Raw genomic sequence first — 11257 nt, 5'->3', positions numbered from 1 at the left:
AAAGACCTCCCCTATGCCTAAAATCATCAATGAATCCAATAAAACTCTCAGAATTCCAATTCGAACATCCGAACCCTGAATGTTGACCAAAGTCAACCCAAAAACTAAATTTTCATAATTTCACAACCAAGCCCCATACATATGCATCAAAGCGATTTGCCAATGCCCTACCCCAAGACGAGTCTCAATATTGTCTTTTAAGAAAACACTGCATCTATATATGTTGAGACCAATGAAGTTGAGATTGTTGGTGGTGACAAGTAGGTTAGCCTGTCAAAGGGCCCTCACTTTGGACCAACGCATTAAGCAAGAAAGTTGGAGTAGGTATATAGACTTAAATTTCAGTACATGTATGGTCTAATTTAAAGCCTCTCCAACAACAGTCCACACAATGAGTTTGCCATTTCCCCCAATACGCGTATGCAGTATCTCATCTAATGTATTAGTTATACTAGCATGCATATAAGGTTAGGCTAGAAAATAGATTAGTTAGAACGAATAAGAAGATTAATCTACTCCAGAGTTGACTAAGGGACCACCTTAATTATGAATTAAGAGAGGTCGGCAAAATTATTCAATAGTACTCCCGTCCCTAATTACTTGTCAATTTTTTACTTTGCATACTCTTAGACCCGTAGTCTAACCCATATATCACATATCTATTAAGAAAATAATAATTGATATAGTAGGTTTACTATTTTACCATTTATTAATGATAGAATTCCAAAATCAATTTAATCATTAAAGAGGTTCTACCTTTTTAAAGAAATATTAACTTTCTAAATAAATTGAGGATATAACAAATAAAAAAAAGTATTCAATAGTTCTGATGTTCCTAATTACTTGTCCATTTTTTACTTAACACACATATTAAGAAAAAATAATAATTGGTATAGTGAGTTTACCATTTTACCCTTATGAATTGATAAAATTCCAAAATCAATTTACTCATTAAAGAGGTTCTACCTTTTAAAAAAAAATATTAACTCTCTAAATAAATTGAGGATATAATAGATTAAAAAAATTATGTTTTTTTTATTTGTCAAAGATAACAAGTAAAAAGGGATGGAACGAGTATTAGTTAGTTAGTACATTACTATTGAGGTCAACATAACCCTTGAAATTCTTTAGAAACTAACCATAATTTATTTGTTCTTCAAAGTAGGGTTTTGTTGTTATTATTATTATCTGCCGGATCTGCTTTGTTTGTTTCGGTTTTAGCTGAGGAATTTTGGGTGTGAAACAAAGGACAAAAACAGACTACATCATTAACATTATTGTTTTTTTCCCCAAAATCCTAACTACTTATTGCATGGTCAACGTCTTAATCTTGTCTTTGCTGTCAGTGGGCCTTGCCCTGCTTCAGCCCACTTAATTTCTGAAATTTCAAATAATATACTATCTTTTTCTTATTTTGCTTTAAAGAAAATATCTTTTTTTTTAACCTTTTGCAAAATTAAAGATTATATTTTGGTAAATTTCACGTATTTTTAATTTATAACAATAAATTATCAATTTCTATTTTACTTTTCTAAAATTCTGTCGAGTACAGTATAGCAAGTAAATGATTCAACTACTACAAAAGTCAGTGCCTTGAAATTGGCCTGCTTCACTTGTAACGTGTTATTCCCTTTTCAAAATAATTGTATTGTTGAGACATTTTTCATATTTCATATTATGTTTAATCTTCAAGACTATTTTTAAAATATTTTTTTCATTTTTACCCTTCATTTGAATTTTTTATGTAATGAGTTCAAAAAAATTTAATTGCTTTGAATTATTCTAAAGATTAATTTGACAATATTTAATAAGGGCAAAAATGAAATGTAATGTCTAATTTATGTCTTAAAACTCGTTTGGATAAGCTAAATAAACTAGCTTTTAAATCTAAAAAAAAAAAATCAAAACTTAAAATGACTTTTAAATCAAAAATAAAAAGTAGGGGAGTCCGATTTTTTATTTTAAACTTATTTTAACTCAATTTTCACTTTGTCAAATACTCTCAAAAATTAAATATTACTTAAGAATAGATTTGACCAACTTTCAAGCTCACTCAAAGGAGTTATTAATCTTCTTTTAAAGAGTGTGAAATGACAGAATAATTCAATTATTTTGACGGTATTTAATTTAATGAATGAAACGTTAGGCCACCCTCTCCATCTTATTAATTGAATATTAGAGTATGTGTTTAAACTAATACGTTTATTAATGGACAAACTTTTTGGTGAGTGTATTTGAGACGAAATTAATAAAGTCCTTTTTATTTTTTTGTGTGGATTAAGAATTAATAGTGGGAATTTCCACTTCGGAGGGTTGCCAATTGTGTGTGCCTTATGAATGACAGCCAATGAGTAGTTGCAGAAGGTGAATGTTGTAGTTAAGCTAGCATAAATGGTTGAAAATGATAAGCAAGAAGTAGTTGGAGAGGTAACCTCGAGATCTGTGCTAGGATAGCAGAGATTCCGTTTGCTTCACGAAGAAGCTCAAACATTATTCTTTATTTCTTTTGAAAAGAAAAGTTTTTTCCTTCCTACTGCTTTGTTTTTTCCTACCGGTACCACCAGCTGCTGCTGCAGAGGGAAGTAAAAAGAATAATCTGATTTTGCAAAGTAAACAAAATGCCGTACGTCGGAGTAGCAAGTTTAGAGGGGAATTGTAAGGCACAAGACTTCGACCTTTTTTCTCAATTCTCAACCGTTATATATTAAGCTCTCACCCATTTTCTTCATTGCAGTAGAGTTCACCATTTTTCAAGGTATACTCTTTCCCCTATTATTTCAACTCTCTACTACCTTTGCTTACAGTAGTGTTGATACTCCATTTTTCAAGGCACACCCCTCTGGCTCTGGCCATAGATTGTGTGTGGTAAGTGTTGGTTCATCAAATTTACTCATTATTTCAACTTCATTCAAACATGTTTTCACTCATGTCCTAAACGCCACAAAGTGTCCTTTGCTCTACGGGGAATTAATTGTCTCTTCATTTCATACTGTGATGGGGATATTTTCCATATATCTAACTTCTCTGCCACATTTTTGTTTACCATTGTTACTAGGTGATGCAAATGGATGACATACAAAGTTGATATCTTATGGCAACTTGAGTTGACTTGGCAAGTCCAGGAGCAAATAGATTTAAATGATGAAGCTACACCCAATAATAGATCTACTTCCTCTTTCTCTCTTCCTATTTTTGCTCCTCTTCCCAAATGTTATTGCTGACCTTAGCTCAGATAGACAAGCACTACTTGACTTTGCTTCTGCAGTACCTCATCTTCGAAACTTCAAGTGGAACACTAACTCTTCCATTTGCACATGGCATGGCGTAAGTTGCAGCTCAGATGGCACTCGTGTAGTTGCACTTCGGCTTCCTGGTATTGGACTTTATGGTCCTATTCCAGACAATACCATAGGAAGACTGGATGCACTAACAACCCTCAGCCTTCATTCCAATGCCCTCACTGGAAATCTTCCTTCAGACATCACCTCTATTCCGTCCCTCCATTTCATATTTATACAACAAAACAAATTTTCTGGTGAAATACCTTCTTCTCTATCTCTACAGCTTAACTTCATTGATCTCTCTTTCAACTCCTTCTCAGGGGAAATTCCAACAACAATTCAAAATCTGACACATCTTACTGGTTTAAACCTACAAAACAACTCCCTCACAGGATCCATTCCTAATGTAAACCTACCAAGGCTTATGCAATTGAATATGAGTAATAATGAACTCAATGGTTCAATTCCACCATCCCTTGCAAAGTTTTCTGCTTCTTCATTTCAAGGAAATTCTCTATTATGTGGACAACCCTTGACTCAATGCCCTTCTTTTGCGCCTTCACCGTCTCCATTCCCTTCAATTCCACCTTCTCCTTTGAGTCTAACACCACCATCTCGTTCTCCGAGCGTCCTGCCAGCCTCACCAACAATTCCTGAAAACCATAAAGGCAAGAAAAGCTTGAGTACACGGGTTATCATTGGCATTGTTGCAGGAGGTGTTGGAGGGATCCTATGTCTAGCTGTGTTGATTTTCTTGTGTTGTATGAAGCAATATTATACTAAGAGAGGTGTACAGCAAAGAAAAGACTTTAATGGAGGAGGAAGTCCGAAGCAAACAGAGGACTTCAGTAGTGGAGTACAAGCAGCTGAAAAGAACAAATTGGTTTTCTTTGAGGGTTGTTCTTTCAATTTTGACCTTGAAGATTTGTTGAGAGCCTCAGCTGAGGTTTTGGGTAAAGGGAGCTATGGAACAACCTACAAGGCCATCTTGGAGGAGGGAACGACTGTTGTTGTGAAACGGCTGAAGGAAGTTGTTGTTGGGAAACGAGAGTTTGACCAACAGATGGAGACAATTGGCACTGTGGATCAGCATCGAAATGTTGTTGCTCTTCGTGCTTATTACTTTTCCAAAGATGAAAAACTTCTTGTCTATGATCATGTACCGGCAGGCAGTTTATCCACTCGAATGCATGGTAACATTCTTCCTTCTTTTGTCCTCCCATTCTTTTAGCTGTCATACCCATCCAGGTGCTTGGGAATATCCTTAGTTACTAAGACTGGCAAGAAAATCAGCTGTAAAAGTTGCACGAGATCATAGATTCCGAATGTGAAATGAAGTACCTATATTCTTTAGAAAAGCCCCTAGACAAGCATTATAAATAAACACTCCTGAAATAGGCATGCAAGTTTGTCTTGAAGACTTTATAACATGTGATATTGGTTTCATGCACTCATAGTTCTCCATATTATTTTGAAGCAAGATGCAACTTGCAAGTTGTTGAATGTCAGATTAGTTGTTCGGTGCTATACATAATTTTCAATCTAACTGTTTACAAGAAAGTTCTTTTCTTTCATTGCTCCTTGTTTATTGATTATAGGCAACAAGGACTTGGGAAGAACACTGGATTGGGAATCTAGATTGAGGATTGCCCATGGAGCTGCAAGTGGTATTGCCCATATCCATGCTGTTTCTGGTGGCAAATTAATTCATGGAAATATCAAGTCATCCAATGTGCTTCTCACCCACGATAATAATGGATGCATCTCAGATGTTGGTCTTATACCTTTAATGGGTTTTCCTACTATCCCATCAAGGAGTGCAGGATATAGAGCACCCGAGGTGATAGAGACCAAGAAATGCACTCAGAAATCCGATGTTTACAGCTTTGGTGTTCTGCTTCTTGAGCTCCTTACTGGGAAAGCACCAGTGCAGCCACCTGGCCATGATGAGGTGGTAGACTTACCAAGATGGGTGCAGTCTGTTGTGAGGGAGGAATGGACTGCTGAGGTATTTGATGCTGAGCTCATCAAGTTTCAAAATATCGAAGACGAAATGGTGCAGATGCTGCAGATTGCAATGACTTGTGTGGCAAACGTGCCTGAAACAAGGCCTGACATGAGTCAAGTTGTCCAGATGATCGAAGATATCCAACAAATTGATTCTGGAAACAGGCCATCATCTGAAGATAACAAGTCTAGGAGCCCAACTAGTCCAACGCCATGATAACTCATGCATTTCTTACTACTCAATTCTATTACCAAATGTGTATTTGAACGTCTTTTCTTGTTTTTAAGTATAATTCAGACCTTTTAGATACTATCATTCTTCATCACTGCCAATATCTAAAAATTCAATCCTATTATGTCTAGCTCCACTTTTATTTTCAAATCAAAAAGACACAAACTTATTTTACCATAGCATTTGTTGATTTGATCTTGATCTTGATAAACTCCATTAATGGAGCTTTGAGTTATGCAGAAGAAGAAGTAATTGAACATAAAATATCTTCTATTGAGTATGAAGTTAGTTACAATTTGAGGAGTATATATAGCATACACTTAACATGTGTGTGTAGCTGCTATTAGGAAGGTTCTAGAACTAACTACCTCTAACTAACTTTTAACCCACTGTAACTAACACACTAGGCTAACCATGACAACTTGTTTAACTATACACTCTAGTTAACACTCCCCCTCAAGCTCATGGTCTAAACATGTTAGCAACTCCAGTCTTATTCAGCAGCACTTGATATTGTACTTTACCTAGGCTTTTTGTGAGCAAGTCAACCAATTGATCCTTGGTATGAACTCTGTCTTCAGCATTCCTCGACATATTTTTCCCTCAGAAAATGACAATCTATGTCGATATGTTTAGTTCTTTCATGAAATATAGGATTTGCTGCAATTTGGATTGCAGCCATACTATCACACATCATCTTCACAGGTAATTCAATATTAACACCAAGTTCTTTGAATAGCCCCACTAGCCAAGTGATCTCTGCTGCACAATTTGCCATACTTCTAAATTCTAACTCAACTGAGCTTCTAGAAACTGTTTCTTGTTTCTTCGACTTCTAAGAAATCAATGCTCCTCCAAGTTTAACTAGGTAACCACTGACAGACCTCCTAGTTTCAAGGCATGCTCCCCAATCTGAGTCACAATAAGCAAGCAACTCAGTTGTATCTTCAACTGGCATTAACAGTCCAAGACCTAGGCTTCTTTTAAGTATCTAACCACCCTTAGTGTTGCCTCCATATGAGATTCTTTAGGACAGTGCATGAACAAACTTAACACCTGAACTGAAAATGCTATATCATGTCTAGTCATAGTGAGGTAAAGTAATCTCCCCATCAGACTGTGATAACTGCTTGGATTCTGCATCATAGGCTCATTTGTTTGTAATATAGACTCATCATAGACAGAGGTTAGCTTCTAATTTTTCTCAAGAGGTGTTCCTGCAGGCTTTGCTCCCCCTAGACCACATTCAACTATTAGTTCTAGTGCATATTTCCTTTGAGACATATGAATTCCTTTACTGGATCTAGCAAACTCAATTCCTAGAAAGAACTTGAGTTCAATCTTTCATCTTAAACTTCTTCTGAAGATCCCTTTTTGTGTCATTTATAAGACTTTGATTGCTACCAGTTATCAGTAGATCATCTACATACACCAATACAATAAGTATATCACTTGCAACCTGCCTGGTAGAGAGTGAATAATCATAATGGCTTTGACAGAAACCCAACTAAACTAACGACTCAGTCAACTTTAGGTTCCATTGTCTAGGAGCTTGTTTGAGGCCATATAGTGACTTGTGTAGTTTGCAGACTTTAGTATCATTCTCCCCCTGTCTAGCAAACCCATCTGGAATGGACATGTACACCTCTTCAAGAAGATCCCATTAAAAAAGGCATTGTGGACATCCATTTGGTGAATGAACCAGCCTTTGGAAGCAGACAGAGCCACTATGGACCTGACAGTAACCATCTTTGCAACTGTAATCTAAGCCCTCTTGTTGACTAAAGCCTTTAGCAACCAACCTGGCTTTCAACCTCTCATGTGGACTTATATTTAACCTTATAGACCCATTTACAACCAATGAGCTTCTTACCAGGAGGTAAGTCCACCATGCTCTAAGTGTTATTAGCTTCGAGGGCAGAAATCTCAAGTGCCATAGCTTAAACCCATTAAGGATCAAGTGTTGCATCCTTATAGGAGGATGGTTCAATAATAGCTGAATAAGCAGACAGACTAGAAGCATACAAAGGAGACACATGATCATAGGTCAGGTGATTAGACAAGGGGAAGGAACATAAGTTAATTGTTTTGGTAGTGACAAAGTCATGAAGCCATAGGGGAGGCTTACTGGTTCTAGAGGATTTTCTTGGAGGAGCAATAGGGTCACTAGGAGGAGACTCAATCGAGCTAGAAGGAGAACTATGGAGTCAAATAGAGGGTGAGGAACTAGAAAAGTCAAGAGGTTGACTTGCAGGTATAGGAATATGTAGTGGTGGATTATCAGGAGGAATCATGCTCAGGACTGGAAAGATAGGATTAGATGAGGCTTGAAGATATTTGAAAGGAAACACTTCCTCTTTGAAGCCAATATGTCTATTGAAAAATAGAGATTTGGAGTGCAAATCATAAAAAACATAACCCTTTTGAGTTAAAGAATACCCCATCATGACAACAGGTATAGCTTTAGGAGAGAATTTGTCAAAAACCTTGGGACAAGTAGCAAAGCATAATCATCCAAAGGTCTTGACATGAGAGAGGGAAAGAGGTTGTGAATAGAGTATTTCAAAGGGGGTTTTAAACTTCAACAACTTAGAGGGAAGTCTGTTTAGGAGGTATACAGATGTGTTAACACATTCCCCCCAGAATTTTAAAGGAATAGAAGCCTGAAACCTAAGGGATCTTGCCATATCAAGAATTGTTTTGTGCTTCCTTTCAACAACTTCATTATGTTGCGGAGTGTAGACACATGTACTCTGATGGAAAATACCAAGAGTAGATATGAGTGACTGAAAAGCATGACTGAAAAACTCACTTCTATTATCAGTTATTAAAGTTTTAATGGTGGTAAAAAACAGATTTTTAACTTGAGTGACAAAATTCCTCAGCACCACTATTGTATCAGACTTAGAAGACATAAGAAACACCCATGTATATCTTGAAAAATCATCAACAATGGTTACAAAGTACCTCATTCAATTGTGAGTAGGTATCCTGTAAGGACCCCAGGTATCACAATGAACCAATTCAAATACAGACTTAGACAAATGAGTGCTTAAAGGAAAGGATAGTTTAGATTGTTTAGCTAATGGATAGACAATACAAGGATTAGAAGTTGCAACATCTGTAAGACTAATGCTAGAAGACTTCTTTATTACATCTAGAGGAGCATGACCTAATCTCCTATGCCATAAGGAGATAGACTCAGAAGAACCAACTGAATTAACACTACTTGTTGGTGATTGAACAGGAGCTAGACTGCTTAGACCTTCTTTAAGAACATAGAGGCATTGATCTTCTCTACCAATCCCCTTGACCTATCCATTGGAGAGATCCTGAAAGATACAAAATTCAGGAAAGAATACAACCATACAATTAAGGTCTTAGGTAAGTTGTGAGACAAATCGAAGGCTGCATTTAAATCAGGTATAAACATCGCATTGTCAATAGTATAATGACTATTAACTTTAGTAGTACCAACATGAGACACTGAAACTACATCTCCAGTGGGTAGGTTAGCTTGTCTCCTTTCAGATTTAGGTACTACTTTGACCCTATTTAAGAGTCCAAGATGAGAGGTCATGTGGTTAGATTCTCCAGTATCAATTATCCACTCCTTATGGACATATTGTGACACTAAAGCATAAAGGGAGCTACTTGCAGCTGCAACTTTAGTGGCATGTTCTCCTCCATTATCACTGCCTTTGGACAACATCTGCAGGATCTAAGTGTATTGATCTTGTGTGAAGAAAGCAGCAGGGGATAAGGGAATCATGTTGTTGGCTTTAATGTTATTGTGAGATGTGATTGCATTCATACCTGCAGACTGAGCAACATCAACATTATTATCATAGGAACCACTGTTAGCACCCTTCTTCTTAGATCTCCAAACAACCGGATATCCTTTAACCTTAAAGCATTGATCCTTAGTGTGACCTCTGTATCCACACACTTCACATATAAGGAGAGACTTTTGAGGTTTCTGTGGCTTTTGTTGATTGTTATAGTGACCTCTTCCTGATTGATCATCTCCACCTAGAGGTAGACCAAAGTGAGCTCCACCATAGTTGATAGAATGAGTAGGACCACTACTACCTTTCTGACTGAATATAGTTATGCTTTCAATCACTCTGGAATTAGCACTATCATGAGGCAATATCCTCTGACTCTCATGATCAACAATGAGGGAGAAGGCTTTGTTCAAGGTAGGAGTTGGAGTCTGCATCAGAATCTGACCTCTAGCTGCAAAATAAAACTCATTAATCCCCATAAGAAACTCTAGTAGTCTTTGATATTCAAAGTGCTCCTTAAACTTGATAGACTCAACACATGAACACCCTGGGTATGGCATAATAGAGTCAAGCTCATTCCACAATCCTTTCAGAGTAGTATAGTAGTCTGTCACAAACATTGTACCCTGAGTAAGACTATGAATCTCTCTGTGTAATTGAAAAACATGTGCACCATTGATTTTATCAAACCTTTCCTTCAAATCACACCATACTTTGTGAGCATTACCCCCGTATACTACACTATTCAGCAGACCAGGTCTAATGACATTCATAATCCAAGATAAAACTACAGCATTACATTTTCCCAAATATCAAGCAGTTCAGGTGCAAACTGAGATTTAGGAAATCTTCCATCAACAAAACCTAGATTACTTTTACCTAGGAGTCCAATTCTTATGGATTTGCTCCAGATTGCATAATTCTCAGAGCCAGTAAGTTGTAAGGAGATTAATGAGCTACTTGAAGTATCACTCGGTTGAAGATATAGAGGATGATTATGGTCAATAGTTGGAGCTATGTAGCTGATTCTAGGAGCTACATGAGTTGAATTCGAATTGAGATTGTCAGCTTCTAAGGACCCTGATCCATCTTCAGTTGTGACTACCATTGATGAGCAATCTATTTTCTGAATCTAGATCGTTTGATGAGGAATATGCTTATTCACAATTCTACTGGAGACACAGCTGAGAACCTAAGCACTACTCTATGCTGGACAACGAATCTACTAGCCTCAAAATTGCCAAGGCTCTGATACCATGATAAACTCCATTAATGGAGCTTTGAGTTATGTAGAAGAAGAAGTAATTGAACATAAAATATCTTCTATTGAGTATGAAGTTAGTTACAATCTGAGGTGTATATATAGAATACACTTAACATGTGTGTGTAGCTGCTATTAGGAAGGTTCTAGAACTAAATACCTCTAACTAACTTTTAACCAACTGTAACTAACAATGCTGAGTAGGCTAACCATGACAGCTTGTTTAACTATACACTCTAGTTAATAGGTCTAATGACAAAATGTATAGTTTTTTACACCCAATTGCACCCTTTTAGCCAACTAATTCATTTTCTCTAGCCCCCAAAAATAACTCTTGTACTTCACTTTTCGGACATGAGGAGTTCATAGTCCACGTTTGAATTCACTTTTTCAAAATGATATGTTTAGTTTCGAAATCTTAAATTCACTTTTTGGAAAAGACAAGTCTGAAGTTATTTACTCCCTCCGTCCACTATTGTTTGTCAGGTATACTAAAGATAGTTGTCCAAAATTAATTGTCAATTTAAACAATCAAAAAACAATTATTCACTTTTTAGGGAGCTGATTATTCCATATTTAAATAGTTCAGGGGGTAATAGGACCCCCGTATAGAATACATGTGTAGTTGAGAATTGGCTAATAGGTTGATGAGTCTTTTGGCTATTTTCTCATATAATTATAATTAAAA

The 11257-nt window shown here is 36.5% G+C and overlaps 1 protein-coding gene across 1 annotated transcript; it reads left to right on the top strand.

Annotated features, from left to right (window-relative positions):
* The first annotated feature begins 3117 nt into the window (after window positions 1–3117).
* LOC125823552 (probable inactive receptor kinase At5g58300) lies at window positions 3118–5609 on the top strand. Its single transcript, XM_049502913.1, has 2 exons — window positions 3118–4474; window positions 4880–5609. Exons 1-2 carry the CDS (start codon window positions 3139–3141, stop codon window positions 5503–5505), a joined length of 1962 nt encoding a protein of 653 aa, XP_049358870.1. The 5' UTR covers window positions 3118–3138; the 3' UTR covers window positions 5506–5609.
* The last annotated feature ends 5648 nt before the right edge of the window (window positions 5610–11257 follow it).

This window comes from Solanum verrucosum, unplaced genomic scaffold (assembly GCF_900185275.1).
Source record: "Solanum verrucosum unplaced genomic scaffold, falcon-dt-bn FXZP01000012.1, whole genome shotgun sequence".
Taxonomy (NCBI): Eukaryota; Viridiplantae; Streptophyta; class Magnoliopsida; order Solanales; family Solanaceae; genus Solanum; species Solanum verrucosum.
This window is presented reverse-complemented; position numbering and strand designations above follow the sequence as displayed.